General features: G+C 40.4%; 1 protein-coding gene across 1 annotated transcript in view; it reads right to left on the bottom strand.

Moving 5' to 3' along the window:
- aldh1a2 (aldehyde dehydrogenase 1 family, member A2) overlaps positions 1-20,017 on the bottom strand; it is a 35,367-nt gene extending 15,350 nt beyond the window's left edge. Inside the window, exons 1-5 of the mRNA XM_086025367.1 lie at positions 19,716-20,017; positions 4,649-4,753; positions 4,404-4,544; positions 3,905-4,034; positions 999-1,060 (exon numbers count right to left, since the gene is read on the bottom strand). Of these exons, the coding sequence (XP_085881493.1) occupies positions 999-1,060; positions 3,905-4,034; positions 4,404-4,544; positions 4,649-4,753; positions 19,716-19,832 (555 nt within the window). The 5' untranslated portion in view covers positions 19,833-20,017. The remainder of the gene's footprint in view (positions 1-998; positions 1,061-3,904; positions 4,035-4,403; positions 4,545-4,648; positions 4,754-19,715) is intronic.
- Between the last annotated feature and the right edge of the window lie 395 nt (positions 20,018-20,412).

Genomic DNA, 20,412 nt, shown 5'->3' on the forward strand with positions numbered 1-20,412 from the left:
AGTGTGAATGCATTTGCCATTAATTGTAGTTTATTGTTTGTTCATTTGATCCATTATTCATTTTATCAGGTTCTCTTTGGAGGTTTTACCTGCATTGTCCAGTTACCAGGTATTTTCTTTCACAGTCACACTGGGTGAATGTTTGGCTAAAAAGTTACTGGATCGATTTGCAGCCACTGAATCGTTTCGGGTAGGATCGTTCTAAATGAAGCAATACTGTTGCTGCCCACGATTCGTGATACTAATCGAATCATTGTTCAAACGAATCTTGACACCCCTAGTAATAACATAATGACCGGTAAATAGAATGTAAAGAATAAAACAATATGTGCATCATGATTTAATGCTGCGATTTCATTCATTCTGCTGCTTCTTCAAGTGCGCCCACCTTGGCCATCCGAAGGCAGTATAATGCAGACATAATTGACTTCTTCTCCCTCTACTACTGTATGTGACTCTGTAAGATATTGTAATATTAGCCATTTTTCATAGAGGATAAAGAATATATTCCTGTGGGTATTTTCATATTATCTGTCTACATGTGTTGCTCCACACATTGTGTTCAAATAGCCGTTGCCACTTAAACCATGATTATCACTTCTAACTATTAGCATGACAATGACAGTTTGCATTGTTTGTTAGCATTAATTTAAGCAGACTTTCCTAAGGCAACAGTTGTTTTAAATACACAAGGAGTAATTCTCTTTGTTTTATGTGTAGTTTGACAGTAAACTTCAACTGGGGGTGGCTATAAACAGCTTGAAGGCTCTTTTTTTTTATCTTTTATGATTTATTCATTATTTGACAAAAGGCTGCTTATTGCGAAGCGAGTTGAATTAAGTCAAGTTCACACTTGCGAGTCAAAGCAAATAATCAGCCAAACGTCTCCTCTGATCTCGAAAAAGTCGCGGCGCTCGTATCTCAAGGCACCACTGTATCCTGCTTCAAAGTCCATTTGTATCATGATGCCTGTCACTTGCGCGGACGGTTATACTCACGGGGATAATTTGTCCACAAATTCCAATGGGCTCATATCTGGTAAACGTCAGATACTCTCCATCTGGGGAGGAACACGTGCACACACAAGTTTATTCAACTCTGGCTTTGGTTTCAGTGAGCGAAACATGTGAAAGCGGTCAGTCGGCGTTGCCCCTTCGCGCTCGTTCGTAAGCGAACCCGCCCACAGCGCTCCCGCTTCCTCTTACCCCTGTGAGAGATTACGTTGTGAACAACACCAGGCATGTGTGCAAGTGTTTTAAGGTCATGGACATGGTGTCATGCTGGAAAGGCTCTCTCATTCCTCTTGCATGACTTGAGGGTGTGCCACTCTCAGCAAACAATTGATTTGGGGAAATGTGTGCATAAATGTTTCGAAAAACAGCCCTCAGCCGACACCTTGCCTCGATATACATTTGGACAGGAATGATCAATGGCGAGCGTGGTTTCAGTCATGGGAAAAAAAAATACAACCTCAAACATGCCGTTGTTATTTGGGCAAGAAGCAGTTGGACGTGTGCTGGTTGCTTTACTTTATTTTGGAAGATTGGAGGGTAAACTGTACGGACAAATGTGCTGAATATGAGGGCGACGCCCATTGGATTCGCACCGTCTGTGTTGATCAAGGTAATATTAGTCAAAGCCTAAATACGTCTTGTTGATGGTTGCGTCCGGCTCCTCGTGCCGACAGATGTCCAAATACGAGCGCTTGGATCAGGATTCAGGCCGCAGGAATACCCTTGTTTGTTTTCTCTGGAAGTCTACGAGAGGAATAAAGATTCAACTAAAGCCCTGGGAAAGCGCTCACTGTGGTTGGTTTGGCAGCGGAGTACAAGAGAAGCTTTGAGAGGGACAATACAGCGGTATCGGAAGGTTTCCCATGTCCTTTCTTCTTCTCTCCCCCCCCACCGCCCGCTTTTTGTGCCGCCAACTTTCCCCTTTTACACCCCCGGACTCATCCCATTCACCGGTATGTGAGGGGCAACACTCGCGGCAGCCTCCTCGGGACAATAAATGTTTGCCTTCAAATTGATTTCTACTCTGATAGCTCACTTTAGGGCTGAACAATTTTGGAAAATAATGTCATTGTGATTTATTTAACACCCCCCCCCCCCCGCCTCAATATTGCGATTGAACTTTTCTCATGTTTTTTTTCCACGAACGGACGCAATTAATTCGTCTTAATCGTAATAACGATCTCAGCTTTATTTGGATTCATTAATACGAAATGTTATTATATATATGAATTTTCTCCTGCAATTACAGGCAGAGGTCGACACGTCAGTCCGTCAGTCATCCTCCCGTCATTAATTCAGGCCGGCCTCGTCCATCGTGTGACGTAATAAGTACGTTCTCAACGGCCGCCGCCGACAGACAGACTAGGCCGGTCTGAAATAATGACGGAACGATGACTGACAGTCTTGTTAGCGTTCACCACAGCAACAAAATTCTGCCACACAAGTGGGCAGTATAAGTTAGTCAGTCAGACAGATGTTTTGTTCACTGAGATGTCTCAGTTCCTCTCAGCTCATCAATACAGAACAAATATGTCATTCTTTGCAGAGGATAAGGAATATATGACTGAGAGTGATGTGTTATCAGTGTTGCTGCACCGTTAGTGTTGAATACATTTCTCAAAAGGTTATAGCACCGCAACATAGATGCTAATTAGCATTAGCACGAAGCCAGTAGACTGAAAGGCTGAGCTTTGCGGTCGTTTTAAATACAGAAGGAGAAATTCTTTTTGTTTTATGTTCAGTTTGACAGTAAACCTCAACTCGGAGTGGCATTAAACAACTGCGTTTGCAAGTCAAATTAAAAATCGGCCGAACGATGGCTTGTACCTTGAAAAACTCTAATCATTCATATCTCAAGGCACTAATGTACTCACATGAGTCATGACTTGCATTATTGTGTTGGATGAATGTCAACAGGTGGATACACCGGTTTAATTTACCTTCTGCCATTCAATGGAAGAGCATATAATTGATCTGCCTGTCACTATATGTCACAGGCATAGATAACTGAACAAAGAAACATTTTCATTTTTTTATATTTTGTATTTTCATTTTCAGACCAAATTGAGAGAAATTCGATCATTCTTGATGCACCCCTGTTCATCTTTCAAGGCTCACTAGTATGCCACGGAACTCTGGTTGGGAATCACTGCTCTACCTACATAGTGGTGAAGTCACAAAATTACAGTTAATCTCCTTTCACAAAATCTGAGGTGTGTCAGAAAAAGGTCCAGAACTGGTGTCGCAAAAGATATATTCCAAAAACCAAAGTACAGAAGCAAGAGTTGTGGCAGGACAAATCTTGAATGCTTCTCAATGACAACTCACCCCGCTCACAATGCCTTGAGCGTCTTACAGTTCCTGACAAAGAAGAACCATACTCACTTGACCTTTACTTCACTTGAGGATTACTTCCAAGGGATATGTATTTGATTTGTATTTGAAATCTATCTTTTGGGACCCCAGTCCTGCAACTTTTCTGACACACCTTGTATCTCATCAATTCATCAATAAACAGAAAGAGGTACCATTTTCGGTACTCGTTGACGTTGCAATTCCTGTATAAACACAAAATGTGATCAAGGTCCAAATGAAACCGTGAACTGTGTTGCGCATCTAATAAATCTGTATCGGGCATGCCAGATCATCAATCAAATTTGTCCCAGTGGGATAAAATCAACTGCATTTTCTTTTCCCCCCCGATTGCTACTTCTATTGTTGTTAAATGCCAAAACACACCTAGAATGACACTTACATCCTGTTCTCGTAATAACCCGCCACGGTCTGGGGACTCTCAATATGATACTGTAACTCATTAGTTTAATGGCGGCGTTGTCGTTAATTGTGCAGTGAATCATTAAAGGGTTGTCACGGGTCCACTTTGTCCTTACCCATGGGAATCGAAGTGCCGTGGATCTTGTCTGCATATCCAGCAAAGTATCTCAATGTCTTTATGGTCCCTTGAAGGTCCACAAACAGAGTGGGCAGAAACGGCTTCCCGCTGTTGAGTGACTCAATGGTCTGACGAGAGATGCAGGGAGGATTTGAGAAATATGTCGTGTAACCTTGTGCTCCTTACATATAACTCCAGTTTTTGCACTCATCCCCGGCTGAAATGTGAACCAAAGATAATACTACATTGCAAACACAGCCGCTAAGTTACAGTTATATGTTCCCCTACTGGGCGGAGACATTTTATTTGTTTTTGCTTGACACAGAAGGAAGTCAAAAACGGATTTTTAGAAAGCATGAAAGCGTATTCAATAGCAAGGAAAACGTCATCAAGATCAACAGAGAGGGGGCCAAGAATAATGGATCAACTCTCGTTTCATTGCAGTACGAAGATCGCAAATGATTTCGATGAAATGGAGAAATGAAACGCTCGCTTACAGCCAGATAGATGCTGTCTCTCTCCACCAGATCAGCCAGCTTGGAGAGCAGTCGCCCCCGCTCAGACGCGTCCATCCTTCGCCACGCAGAGCCCAACGAAAAGGCGAGACGAGCCGCCTGCACTGCTTTATCAACATCGGCCTGGGATTGGGATGGAGGAAACAAATTCATGATTTGGCCTTTGAATTATACAAACGCCCCTACTCATATGACTTGTTTCCAAAACCAGAACAAAAGGAAATCACCTTATCTGCTTCTTGGACATCACAGATCTGCTCCCCAGTCGCTGGGTTGACAGCTGGAAAGACCTTCCCGCTGACAGAATCCTGCCACTCATTATTGATAAAAATCTGGAAAGTAAAAAAAAAAGATTTCAAGAATAGAACACAATAGGATGTGTGTCAGGGAACTTCATATTTGAGTTTGCCTGTTTAAGAATACTCAAAACTGCAGAATAACAGTAGTACCACAAGTCTTCCAAACGTATTTATTTATAAAGCACTTTTTTTTTTATCTCTAGAACTCAGTGAACAGAACAGAACATTGGTTTTAAAACATCACAGAGGTAGGATGTAGCAAGACCATTTAGAGCTTGACAGGTGAAAAGAAAAAATTGTACAATGTATTGTAAAATGAATTTGGAGCCAGAGCAAAGAGGATAGCGGGTGTCACGTGCTTTCTCCTTTGTGTGCCAGTCAGCAGACATGCAGTAGCGCTGAGGACAAACTGCAATCGCAAGATGCAGCCTGGCTAACACCAACATACGAAGCATCACACTAACGTAACCTGCTCAAGATTAAAGAATGCAAAATTGTCTCCAAGTTGTTCAAAGAAATAAAAAGGTTTGACCTAAGTTAAAATGACGACGCTGTCATCTGAGTGGCCGACAAATGTGGGCACTTCTTTAAGCAATGTGGCAAGGACACATCGATTTCCTGGTTTTAAGATAGCAAGAGACAGCCTGCTGCCACCAAGTCATAAAAATACAGGATATACCCTCGTACATCTTGTGTTTTACACCAATACTTAACCATATTAACAATTTCATATGCACCAATGGATGAAATAATGAAGCTTGTGGTGAAAATGTTCACGAGTGGCACGCACACCTCGGGGGGTACATATGAAAATATGTTGTATTGTTGTACGTATTATAAGTATTGTTGTAAAACACAATATACTGTATGTGTACTGTCTGTACTTTATTTTTATGCCTTGGCGGCGGGAGGCCGTGTCTAGCTTGCTTAAACAAGGAAATTGATTTTTTTTTCGTCTGTGTGAAAGCCTCTGTGCATTTGACGGGCTATAATTTGTGATGTCGCCACATAGTGCAACTGAGATTCATCTTTTGCCAAGCTTTGATATAAGCTAGGCAGTCGAGTAATGCGCTGCGAACCAAGTGCCAGGGTCATTCCTCTCCAGTGGGAGGTAAATTTGAGTCATCTGCATCCAAATGAAATGAGATGACATACTTTTCAACAACACCTAGGAGAAGCAGGCATTGTGAAAAAAATATGGCGCTAGAATAGAACCTTGGGGCACTCCACGTAAAAGAGAAGCAGATGAGTGAAATAAACACTTCTTTCGAACATCTAAGACTGGAACCACTCGTCTCAGTTGTCATCATAATGTGTGAGTGTTACGCATTACAAGTACTGTAAAGTATTTATGGCAGCATGTTGGCTGCAGGATGGAGCATTATTTTGCACAATCCAGACTCTTGCGGAAAGGATGTGGGAGAATCTCTGGAAATGGTGTCTGAAGATTCCTACATGTCCACCATGGCTCTCTTGGGAGTACTCCACCATCCAGACAAAGGGGGTGGGGGGTGGGCGCGGCGAGTAGGGAAAGGGGGGGGTGCAGATAAATCCCTATCAGACACCAGACGCCCATCCACCATCCCCCTCAAGCACACGTTTCACAACATCACTGCTCGTTTACGAGATCATAAAACACGTGCCGCACTTGGTCTCTGTGATGCGTTAAAGCAAGCCTTGCGTTAAACAACCGCCTGGGATTCCGCACATGGTAGATGATATGCGGCCTTTATGGGCATCACCAAAAACGAATCCCAACAATCTATCCATCTATCCCTGCTCCACGCTAAAGACCTTGATGGAAAAAGGAGGGCATGAAAGCTATGATATAAATTACATAACCCCCCCCCCCCCCCCCGCCGCCCCCACCCCAAAAAAATAATAAATCTTGTTGGACATGTTTAGACCCATTAAGAAGACGAAATAAGTTTTTTAATGGCTGTCAGTCTCTGGTAGATGGAAGCAAGGAGAACATCTGCTGGCTCCAGCCGTTCTGTGTATACACTCGTCCCTCCTTTCTGCTTTGGAAAAACTCAAATGGACTCCGAGCAAACCTGATAGCACCACTCAAGTTTCGGACTCAACATAGAACCTCTCAAACCTAATATTCGGAATTTGGCAGAAATATTTGCGAAAACGCACCACTATCATTGCTCAAAGGTTGAACCAGTCCTGTGTGACGTCACGCATACCTCGCCAGGTCTCAGTGTAGCAAGCGTCCCCATCGCTAACGTCCAAGGGCATGATCAGCACCAACAAAGGGTGTTAAGAGCTTGAGAGAAGAACAATTACTTTTTCAGTCTATGGGCCTCTTCAGATACTCATTTGTACTTGGAGGGAAAAAAAACGTTTTCCTTTGTTTTTTTATATGAGCAAGATGGCTTAAAAATTCTTAAGAAAGTGGCCTCAGTGCTACCTTTAACCCACCTTTAGCACACGTTACTCCTGACCAACCTTTACAGAAGGAAAACATATCCATCCATCCATCCATTATCCAAACCGCTTATCCTCACAAGGTTCGTGTTAGTAATAGTAATAATCATCCTTCAGTTTGCAGACTGTATGATGACGTTCGAGAGTTTCTCGATTGAGACTTACATCAGCGATAACGATACCGATTATTAGGCGTCAAGGAGGCTGATAGCCAATATTTGGAGCCTCTATTCATTTTCAGTCAAAACAAAAATATTGGCATCAAAATCTAAAAAAAAAAAAATTTTAAACTCTTAACTTTGCTGACGTATCTTTAAGCATACCGCCGCTGTCATGTGGAAAACACTTATATCCATTTTTTTTTTCATTTTCTTATTTTTACCTGAATCATGTTTCCGCGTTACAGAAATCGCATTAAAGTGAAAATTAAAAAAGTTTCCAAAATTGGAGATACCGGAAAGTGTTTTTCACAGGATAGCGACGATATGTTTATTGAACAAATTTTCAGATTTGCATAATGTTGATTTTTTTTTTTTTTAATCATTTTTATTATTACTATATAGTTTTGACAACATACATCTTTGTTATAAAATTCCAACAAAAAGTTCAGGGAGCACCGAGGGTCATCGGCATGTCGTAAAAAGTTAAATGAAAACTTAAAAGCAATAGCTCCATATATTTTTCCACAGTAAATGAAGTCCTCCGAATTTCAAAATGACAGAAATGTTAAACTTTCACATATCTTTTTTTAGATTCCAACACAGTTTTAAATTGATTTATTATCAGCCATTAGATTTTTAAAAAAGAACGATGCCAATATTCGTCAAAACGCAGAATATCGGCGCCAATAATCGGCCCGCACAACAATCGGTCCATCCCTAGTATGGAATGTGTCCCCCACGATAAACGGGTGTTTACAGTAACATGCTAAGGAGTCTTAATTGTTCAAAGTAGTGCCTTCCTCTTCTTTCTGTAAGGCACACGTTTCATGAAAAAAACATGAAGATGCTCAGTTTCAGTTCGTACCAGCTTACAAAAGCACACGTTACCAAACCACTCCTCTCGGGCGCCTTTGTGCCGGTGACCCTGGCACACAGGCCAGCGAGGCTTGTCTCAACCAGTCAAGTATTCTCAGGCGCCTTCCATCAGAGGCCACCTTTAATCTGCCGCTCATTAAGAGCACTTCATAAAATTGTCAGGAACGATAAGTAGCAGCGGGGCCAGCTACAAAAACACAAAGTCCCGTAGAGCACTGAATTAGTTTTTGAATTTATAGGCTCCACTGAAGTGGGGAGCCCTAAATCAGCCGAGCCCCCCTGACAGCCTGAACAGTCCCGGCAAGAATGCAGACGGTGGGTAGCTTTGTGCGTGGCGTAACCCCTCTCACAAGGCGCTGCTAAAAGGAGAAGCGCGAGAGGAGCGGAGCGGGCCGCCATCTAAATCACGCTAAGAAAAGGACACGTTTGGCTCGGCCCTTCTTCGGCCTCGGACTGGCGTTAAGACTTTTGTCTGCTTCCATTGAAGGGCTTGATTGAGATGACAGGGCCGCCGAGTAAATCAACTCTCGAGGTTTACGAAAATTGCTTTTAGGATCATTTGGAAGAAGGGCAAAGAGCGCAAGAGTGAGAAAACAAGAGCAAAGGCGCACATTTTCAAATGACAAATAGTGTTTTCTTTCCCATCCCCTGCCGGGTCACCACCATGCATTCACATGATGCCTTCATGTTTGGGAAAACCAATTCTCACACTTGCTTTACCTTCACATATTACCACGAAAACCTTTGAACATCTACGACCAGTTGCCTCTGTTGTCTTAATTCAGTAGTGATGTTTCTTCACCGCGGATGTTAAGTATACTGGCTCTTGTGATTACAAGAGTAATCCTAAAATACTTTGGCTGACATTTACTTGAATTAAGCCACAACATTTTTATCCTCAAGAAAATAAAATATGGTGCTTGCAAATGTATTCAAGCTATTTCAGTCCCGGCAAATTCCCCTTCAGTTGATCAATTGTCTTGGGTTGATTCTGGTTGATTAATAATAAAGGGATGGGCTCGTTTGTGGTAAGAATATATCACCGCACGCCACTTGACCTCCTTCCAGTAAGCAAGTGAAGTATATTTAGGGCGCCTTAAGTGCTTTTCATGCAACTATTTACTGTAATAATTGGGACTTTACTGCTGCGTTGGCACAATTTAGAGATAGAAGCTAAAGGTGTCTTTCGACCTACATACAAACTTGAGTTGCAACATATCATAAGAATGAAACTGCCCCCCCCCCCTCGTATTTCATTACTATACACTTGGTGTGGTGTAGACTTTTTAGTAAGTTAATAAAACTGAGGCAAACAGTCACACTTGTGGTCATTTTGTAGCAAATTATGCGTTTGGTATATTTGCGAAAAATGTTAGCTTCTACGCTAACTAGAAGCACCTGTGGCTAAAGCCAAACTGTGGCAGGATTTTTACTTTCTGGACCTGGATTTATAAGAAAACCAACTGAACCCCAAATGAGCAAGCACTTGGGGGCAGAGGCAAAGGAAAAACTCCCAAGATAGAGGGGATGAACAATTTATGGAGGGCTAAGAACCCTAACCCTAACCCACAACAAAGACAGACAGACAAGAGGAGTCCAATTACCTTCATTCACCTTTTGCAGATTGTCATGACCTGTATGACTGAGAATTCAGGCAAACATAAAGTAAAAAAATGCTTTTACCAAGGACATTGGTATTTTTTTTATTGGCAGTAAGTTAAAAATGGTTAAATGCCCAAGTTAAAAATAGCTAATGATATGGCGCAGGTCTTGAAAAAACGTACGACCCGCGGGCCATAGTTTGGACACCACTGTTCTAATGCTAATGAATGATCAAAACATTGCTAAAGATTACGAATGAATTATTACAACAACTATTAATATAAGTAAGTTTTTAGCGCTTGGCACTCCTAAATTGTGTGTTATTGTATGGAAAGAAGCAGCTTCCAGAGGCCACAGGGTAACTTCAAACAATTGAAAAAACCCTCCCTTGCATTTCTCCAAAGGCTTCCAATTATTGTTCAGACCTTAGGAGTCATAAAAGATGTACACAATCATGTTTAAAAGTATTTTGGCCCGTTGTGTGCTTGAAATACGTCATTCAAATTGAAAAATCACCTCTGAGCGTGTTCATGTATTTCATATTTAAACAAAGCGTCGTGTGTGCTTTGGTGGGGTAATTTGTTTTTATGAGTGGGCGGCGATGGCAAGAATTAGGGAAATTGAAAATAAGCTGAAGCAGCCAGTGAAACATCTGTTTGACTACTAAAGCTCAGCAGCTCACAGCAGAAAAAATATGTAGCGGAACACACTTTTTGTCTTATGTTTTTAAATGGACACACTAGAGTGGAGCGAAGGGGAGTGAAAGTGTACAAATGTGTGCATTTACACGCAACCCACCAAGATTCCACAGTCTTACATTCGAGCACCTGCCAGACTCGTCTGTGCAGGAAGTTTCATATCCTCCTCGGTCATGTGACCTCCATTTCCTCCCTGGTTAGTGGATAAGTTGTTTATAATTACTGCCGTGACAAGTGAGCGTGTTCTGCGGCTGCGTTTGAACCCGCAGACGATGCCACCCGGTGCTGGCAGCTTTGGCAAAGAACGATCCCACTGTTACCGACTGGGCGTCTTTGTCTAGACTCTGTGTGTGTGTGTGTGTGGTGGGGGGGGGGTTTGTGTGTGTGTCTGTCTTTCTGTGTAGTCGCAGCTTGGTGCAAGAAAACACCTTTGACACAAGTACAAAGTCTTCCAAGTGAAACGCTTGTATCTTCAGATTTTATCTGATGTCTATGTAGATTCTCAGTCATGTCGGTCACTTCAATGGAAATGCCATTAATTAACGTGACTTGGCCACCGGGGGCAGCGTAATCAAGTCACACAGACACAAATGAAGAGTTTCACAACTGTAAGTGACTCAGTAAACTACAGTAATAGTAGTCATTCTTCTCAGAGGATAAAGAATGTATGCATGTGTTGCTGCACCGTTAGTGTTCAAATTGCTTGAATTGTTATAAGACCACATATGGGCTATTCATTAGCCCATCTTTGGCATTTCCCATCATGTGTAAGCAATAAATGCAATAAAGCATTTAATACATCACGTGAAATTCTCTTCATTTTATGTTTACTTTGAAAGTAATTGCAAACATTGATGCTAGTTTTGTTAGCGTTTGGTATGGTCTTTTGTATTGTGTGTTAGCATTTAGCTACCAGTTTCATGTAAGACAAATTTTAATTGTTTCTGTTTTATATTTAGTTTTGAAGCTAACTTCAAGTGGGAGTGGAAATGAATAGTTTAAAGCCTGTTGCTTGTTGTGAAGTGAGTTGGGATCGCAGCCACCATACCGCTCTCATCTCAAATATTTGCTCTCAACTCAAGACAAAAAAACATCGGCTGAGTGACGGCTTGTATCTACTCGAATATTGAGTCAGTTGTAAGTCGGGGTACCGCTGTATATTGTTGCCAAGACAGGATGCAAAAGTTATTTGCACGAGTCATGATAAAGTATAACCCCCCCTCGGCTAAGGGCAGAACGATTTTGAAAAATCTAAATTCTGATTTTTTTTTTTTCCCCCCTCAATATTTTGATTGCGATTTTATTGTTATGTGATTCATTTTTTTTTAGGTCTTCTTTCCATGTATTGTTATAACAAACAGCAATGAATTAATGTCTTACAACAATCAATATTAAATTCATGATACATAAATGCCTTTGTCGTATAGGTTTGTCTTACGCTAAAATAAATTCAAATGAACCATGAATTAATATGAAAGACAATTTATGTGTCTACTTCAATTAGAGTTGTTAACTTTGACTTTTAGCCATTCACCCAGACAGCTTCTCAAAGTTCTGCCGAACAAGTGTTACGTAAACATAAGTCAGTAAATCAGATTACAACAATAATGCAAACAAATCTGTGGCTTTATCACGTCAGCTTTTCATGTTTCATGAAACAATGACACGTAAACATGTGGACTGCACTTCTGAAGCACTCAACTTACCACGGGACTATATAAATAAATATAATATAATCTTAAAAAACAATAATGAAGCAGTCCCGCACCCCCCAAAATTGCGCCTTTACGATTTGAAAATTGCATTTGATTAATTGTTCAGCTCTACTCTCAGCTGCTGTTTGTTTTCCGCATGTGGGTTTTGATGGCTCTACATCATTCTTGAAAGCCCAGGTCAAAGATATATCTAAAGATGTTGTTCTACACATTGGATCAGTGGGGGTGGGCGCAAGCAATCATTTCATGTTGAAGACATGTGATGCTTTTCAACAGACAAATAAACATCTTGAAAAGTGCTTGTGTCTCGTGTTCGCCGGGGGGGGGAGGAAACGATTCCAGCAGATTTATGAAGCCCAGTGTTTTTCCTAAGCACACCTCGAGGATTTACACGTTCCCTGTCAGGAGGCCTGCAGAAGCGGGGTCTTATAGGAAGTGAACGGAGCAGCCTCCATGTCACTGACCTTCCCCTCAGACCTGATTAAGAGACCGGGGACGTCATGTTGACATGTGTGCGCTACGACCAAAATTTACACTGGCTACACAAGTGGGCATTTCACACCAATGGACATCTAAATGACGGTGAGCACTTAAACCGTCACAATCAAGGGGACATGCTTTAGACTTGAGATGTGGCCGTGTGTGTGCGGGTGTGTGTGAACAGGAGATTGTGCAAGGCAAGTGGAGGGAAGAGGGAATTCTCGCTGTGCTGCTTGTGATAAATCATAGAGTCGCACAGTATCCCCTAACTTGCTCCGTGTTTGATCTTGATGGCAGTAAGATGGTGGTTTTGAAGTGGAAAAAGTCCAGAAGTGCAGGTCAGGCTCTGGCGAAGCAGGGCCACGCACCCACACGGTGAAGCGGCCTCATAATTTACACCCCGGTGGACAGCACCGAGCATCATGGAGCCCCTCCCAAACGCCCCCCCCCCCCCCCCCCCCCCCGTCTGTACTATCTCAATCAGTGACAGATTGATGGAGCCTCTTCTTCATCCAAAGTGAGTGCGTGTCTGTGTACAAACATAAACTCCGCATGAGCAGTCAGGTTGCGCAGCGCAGGTTCCTATGCTGAACGTGCACTCACCATTTACCACTCGAACAGATCGGGAACATAATTGAACACTATTCTCTAGCCCTCGTTACAACCACATTGAAAGTACACATTAAATTGCCCATTTGTCAACAGTGGGCATCTTAATTGCTCCTCACATTGCTCATTACTATAAAGGCTCAATAATCCTAATTTGGATCACCACAAAACCTCATACATAATGTAGAAAAAGTCCAAAAGTAAGAAAAATCACAGTTGTGTCCTTCAAGTTTTGGTCAATTATTTTTTTAACGTGATACGGCTAATGAACAAGAAAAAAAAAGTAGCAAAATGCTAATCACGAATAGTGTAATAATTAGCGATATATAGTCTTAATAGTAAGAATTTAAAAACAGCAATCCTCAGTATTTACACAATAATCAATTAAAGTATTGCCTGTAGTGCTAGCTAGATAATGATGATAATGATGACGACGATGATGATAATGATATATTAAATAGACCAATTGTTGTCAAACTAACAGCATAATTGTCGAAGTAAATGATTCTCAAAGTGTTGTATGCAGCTCCCTCCAGTGGTATGCGAAAGAATCACTAAATTACATCTACAGTATATATTGTTTTAATTACAGACTTTAAAACATAATATCCAAAGGAACATTAAAATACAGTACAGTACTTTTTTTTTTTTTTTTTTACTTTTTAAGCACAGTACATTTTTTTTTTTACTTTTTAGTACAATGAAAGTATGAGTTTTGTTCTTCTATTACGTATAATAAAATTATAATTCAATCATTGCATTTTTATTTTTTTTTTTAATTTTTCCCCCATTATTTTCCTGTATTTAAGTGCAGTGATAATGTACAAACCTTGCATAGTGCTAGTGTTTCACTATGATTCATATATATTTCTTAGCGATAAAACCTCTTTGTGGTTTTTGGTGATCACTTACAGTATTATAATCATATTTAATGTTATTATGGTGATACTTTGATAAATATTTTTGAGGTAGTACTTAACACACCCAAGTAATTTTTAACGTATATTTTATGCATATCACAATATGCGTTAAAAAAAATAGACAAGTGCATGCTATAATTTTTTTTCTTTGTCTATGTAACTTCTCAGTCATCAAGATCATGGTAATCTACAAAGGTGGAATGTAGGTAACTGGACTGATCAGCTGTGATAGTTGGCTAAGCATTTGTTGTACATATGGGGGGAAAAAAAGCGCTCGAATGTTGAAAAATAAGCAGTACTTAAAGATTAGATGCCAATATATTGTAATTAAAAGTGGAATACAACTGAACTGTGCTTAATGTGCTGGAAAATTTACAAACATGTACAGTACTGAATTTTAAAGACGTTTAAAACGGGTGTATAGATAACCTCACTATGTTTTATTCTAATATGTTTTAAATGGTGTAAATTCTATTCATACTGGATTTAATTCAGTGATTCTTTCTACTAGAGAGTGCCCATGTACAACTTGTACCATACTTTGAGTGTCACTGATATTGACTAAAAGCAGAAGCATGTTGTTCTGTTCATCTGTGAATTCTTTACCATTGACAACTCTACTTACTTTTTTTCTTTTTTTAAATCACCAAAAGACAACATATATTCCCTCGGCATTCCTTAATTATTCCGACAACGAGCGTCCCCTCCCTTCTTTTGCCAACAAAAAGCATCAGTATCATCTATCATGGCTCACTTTATTTATGGCTTCCGTCGTGGTCGCGGCAACCTTTAAACTGTTTGCGTCTTGTAAGCCAGCTGTTGGAGCCTTCATGCTATGGAAATGCGGGGGCGGGAGAGGGTGAACACGGTGACAAAATAGAACGCCTCCCCTTATTATATATATTTATTTTTTGCTGATCGGTCAAAGAAACACCCTTGAATGTTTTTTTTTTTTCATAAAGATTTCAATCAGGCGTTACGAGTGTGTTTAAGAGAGCACAGTTCGCGGCTGGGTGAAATAGACAAGGAGCAAACCTCAATGGCCTTAAGCCGTCTTTATCATCAATAACGATACAGTATCAGCTCGATGTGAGATGTTTCCAGGGTCACCCAGATGTCATTGTTGCATTGCGCTGCATTGTTTGTGCAACGGCTGGGCGAGGCAATGACTGTGACACTGAACGTATCATCTCATTGGTGTACGGGTCATTGCAGAATGAGAGGACATTTTGTGAAATTTCAAAGAATCCATGCACAAAGTGCTGAAACGTGCACTTCACTTTTTGTTTAATTCTAGTTGTCCTGAGACAAGATGTAACTAGCTGTATTAAAAGTGATTCTTAAATATGATTTAAAATACCAAATAATCTTGAGCATCCCTTAAAATTGCTTTTTTTTTTATAGTCCTCTTGATGACCTACTTACATATAAAATATAACATAAAATATGTCTTAAATCATCTTTTTTGGTGTGATTGTATTGGTCTTCCTTGTAATTGTTTAAAATATGTTTTATTATACATACATTTTAAATACTTTGTATCCACATAAACCTCTTTAGCCATTTAGAGGAAGACAAAAAAAAGTGAACTGCGTGACTCAGCAGAAATTACATCATCAAGCTAATTGCACTGACCATGTGTTTCATTTTCATATTTTTTTTTACATTGGCTTCAACCGTAAACCAACTCAACCCTGTTAGTCATATTATCACAAAAAGACATTCACATCAAAGTCCTTTTATTTCTTTAATTATTTATTTAACTTTGTTCTGACCAGTTAGCATAGCACCTAACCCTGCTAGCATGTTCTCTTGAACAAAAAGTCTTATTTTAGCATTGATTTGCAACCCTGGTAATGTGCTTGGAGCACTACTGGTAATAAAATTAAATGTATCTAACTTTCTTTTAATTAGTAGTAGTAGTATAGTAAAGGATTTATTCAGCAACAACTTTATTTTATGTTTTTTAGTTGCTTTTTTTTTTCTGTAACTGTTGTGCCAAACACAGCAAAATGATGTGACAAATAAAATAGCTCATGAAAAATTGTACCGCTGCTACTGAGCTGGACGAATCAATTTATATGATAATTTATTATCTGGCTTTTCTTGAAAACATGACCGAAAAAATGATCAAATAAATGGTCTCTTTTTCAAAAATGTTTGTGCCCAAATTGTCCTCCAATTCTGGAATGACCCATACACGTCAGGCTGTCTAAAGCAATCTGTGAGGGAGGCATGTGGCTGCATCGCGGGCCGGTGAGCCACAACGCTGGGCTGTTTCCCTCCCAGTCAGCGGGGTGGACAACAGGAGAGCCCACGCCAGGGGTGCCCATAAATCAGGACCCTTGTGCCCCCTGTGTCCACCAAACCATCCGGGACTGGATGATCCAAATTCCTTGGGGTTAATTCACCAAGTCGTTCCCAAACATTTCCTCCTGTACGAGGGAATGGAAGAGCAACTCAGGGCCAAACACACGCACACACACGCACGCAAACACACACACACCAACCATCCTCTTTGCAGCGCAGCGGCGGCGTGACCTTTGCACTTGTGGCACCGAGGTATGTTGTAAAGAGAGCAATTATGGAACTGAATGGACTTACGCCACACTATCATCCAACACTGCCCTTTAATCTCACTATCATAAAAAAAAAAAAAAACACTTGCTCCCAACAGCGGTAAGAAGTAACTAAGTGCACAATACAAATACTTTATTCCTGTACTTGAGTAGGTTTTTCAGGTATCTGTGTTTTGCTTGGCTACGTTTAACTCCGTAGATTTGAGAACAGATGCTGGTCATTTCTAATCCTTACTTTGTCGAAGTAGGCTACCAGTAGCTACTTTTTTCAACATCCGCGGATGAAGACACGATGTAAAAAAAGGCATAAATAAGAGAGAGTTGAAGTGTAGAGGGGAAGGGGGAGTAAGTGTGAAGATGTGGCCCGTGTCGGGCTAACAGCATAATGTGCTTGCTAAAAAGTGTGTTGTTTTCTAAATTTCTGTGTCTATTCTCAGTCATGCAGATTATGGTAATCAGATCAGGCTGAACCGAAGCAAGTAGACTTTCTTGTTTTCCAAAAATGATCAAAAATGAATTATGCAACTATGCTATTAGGCTAACAATAGAAAATCTAATTGTTTACATGACTGTCTATGTGATGAGTATCTTCTCAGTGACATGTACACCTAATGACATACAAGTATGGTATGTTTTGGTATTTGTTTTTCAGTTATTTTAATTATCTTATTTTTCTGAAAACTGCTATTATGCTATTAAACTAATGACATACAGTTATGGTATGTTTTTGGTATCTAGTTTTTAGTTAATGTAATGAGCTAATTTAGCATTATTGTTTGTCATTTCACAATGTGAGCAAAACTATGAGAACACATAGTTTTGTTCGCACAAAAGTCAAGTCAATGCTAGCTAGCTTTTAACGTGACATGTAATGTGTGTGGGTTATTTTACCAGATCATTTTTGTTGTTGTGCTAAGTCATCAAAATGGCTATTGTATATAATTGAAAGAAAAAAAGTGCTCTTGTAAATGTAGTACATTCCAGAGTCTGTTCTTTACCTCCTCTTGGCAAATTTGGCAACGTTGGCAAAACGTTGAATCAATACTTTTTTAAATGCAAGTATTTGTACTTCTACTTACGTAAGTACTGTGTGACTACTTTGACACCACTGATTCCCAACCTAACGACCAGTTCAGTAACCATGTCCTGTGTGAAAGCTTTGCTCTAAAACAAATTTACAAACTAATTTACTAAAGTGCGTTAGAGAAAATGGTGAGATTTGAAGCCTATTAGCCAAATAGCAGAAGTGCCTTATTCGTTTCTAACGTCACAATATCAATACGAATAATGTTGTATTAAAAATTGTGTGTGCGTGTTTTTGTCAAAAACGTCCAAAAATCCTTGAGGTTATAATGCTATTAGGCTAACAATTTGCCATTACCCTAACAGTATATTGGCAATTGTGCTATTAAGCTAACAATATAACGTCAGCATAATTGCCCATTTTTAACTTAGTGTTACAAAATCAATTAAAAAAAAACACCAACGTGTTTGCCCCAAACATTTCTTGATGTGTGCCAGAACACAGATTAAAATATGATGATAATCTTCCGTTGATGCTAGCCACAGCGTTGACAAAATATTGAATCACTAAGCACAAATATGCAATACTGTTTCAGCGAACTTTCTTTTGGCACTGGGGCAGGCCGAGTTGCTTCACAACTCAAATCAACATCTTCGCGTGACTCCTTTCTCCAGCTGTTTCTGCATCTCTGTCCTCCTCCCACATCCAAAAACATTTGCGATATCGCCCCGCGCTCCAGCTAAACTTTTGTCGCTCTATCACTAGCATTTGGCTGTCGGCTTTCCTGTGAGCAGAGGGACCACACATACAAAGACTTCACTTTCACCTTTCCCCACTGATGCTTTCAATGATTGACAGCAATCTTAGTTACGCGAAATGAACACGTTACGAGCCAGTGATCAACGTAAACACACACACTGCTACTACTGCGGTGAAACTCTGTCATCATTGGGGACTTTTGCTGGTGGTAATTTAAAAGATGACACTTTAATGTAGGCTTTCTATTATTCACTCACTAAGGCTTTCAAATGCTGTTGTTTTTAGTTGAAGTGTCCTTTATGAGCACGTAATGCAGAAAATAGGGGAAAAATTATCAAGGCGCATACACCAAATACAAGATGTCTCAATTCTGCTTTTGTAAAGATAATGCACCTGTCAGAGAGGTTTCAATTCAACAATGTTAATTATTGTGGATGTTGTTTTACAACTTAAAAGACATTGTTATAAGTTTCTTTTTATAGTTCTTGAGATACTGCATTTTCCACTGTATAAATACACTGTATTTATTTTCTCAATTTTAATCTGTGCATCTCTTTTTAACCTTTAGTTATTGAATTAAATAACTACACAGCAACACACTGAGAGCTGTTTTAATATTTTGTAGGAAAATATTAAAGGCAGCTCTCACTTCGACCCAACAGCATACTTAAAACGCAATAAAATATTGTGATAAATGAATAGGTCAAAACTTAGCAATAGTAGTGATTTAAATTTTTAACGCTTCTTAACAATCTCTGAAGCATTTTATTGAGCTACAGTATGGACTGTGGAGTGTTTGTTGATATTAAAACACATTTTAGTGCTTTGTGAAATTTGATTATTTGAAAAAGCAAAATCAGGTGTGATTTTTTTCCTGTTCCTCATGAGTGCATTGCTTTTTTTAAAAAAAAAATATACAGCGTTCATGTCATATTTTTAGACCTAAATCAACTTTTCACTCATGCAATTTGCACTTAACTTCTGATGTCAGGCTATTTTAAGTTTTTACTTTACAAACTGTGAACTAATCATAACTTTGTTCTCCTTTTTTTTTTTTTTTTAAGAACGCCAGCCAGGCTGCAGCGCGCTGGACTGAGTGGAAGTGTCGTGAGAGGGCGACGCAAGGTGGACCGACTGACCTTGGTATACTTGATCTCCGGGTTGGGCACCGGCGTGGGCATGAGCTGCAGGGATGCCATGAGGGCGGCCGGGTCGCTCTTCACCTCCCCGGGCATATGGATCTCACTGGAAGTCATCGCTGCGTCGCTGCTCGCGTGTCTTTTGCGTCCCCCCCCACGGCCGAGCCAGCGAGTAAGTAAGTGAGCGCTGCTGTGGACTTTGGGCTTTTCCTTCCGCGGGTTTATAGCCAGGTGTCAGCCAAGGCTCGCTTTCATTGGGCCGACAACAGAAGGGCTGTCCTTTCTATTCCTCCACTTTTTTTTTTCCGCAAACTAACTCTCCACTCCACTCTCGTCCACGCATTTACATAAAGTTACGGAGGAGGAACACGCACCACACCCACTCGTCGGTGATTCACTCCTCATCACCGCTTCACTTTCCATACCATTTGCTTTAAACTTCCTCAAAATTAGCTTTTTTTCCCCCCTTCTTTCTTTTGCTCCCCCCGTGCGTGCATTTTTAATCTCCCACTTCCACGCGCACTTCTTCGACACCTTCATTGTGTGCCACTATTTCCTCAGTGACACGGGGGTGCCAAACGACCATGGACCTCCCTAAAATGTCATGTAAATAAGCACTACACTACACTACTACTACTACTACTCTACATTACTTACTCCTGCAGGTGATAATCCTCCACACGTAGCGCCTCCATCC

This window comes from Filicampus tigris, chromosome 3 (genome assembly GCF_054856515.1).
Source record: "Filicampus tigris isolate MCC_2025a chromosome 3, RoL_Ftig_1.0, whole genome shotgun sequence".
Classification (NCBI taxonomy): Eukaryota; Metazoa; Chordata; class Actinopteri; order Syngnathiformes; family Syngnathidae; genus Filicampus; species Filicampus tigris.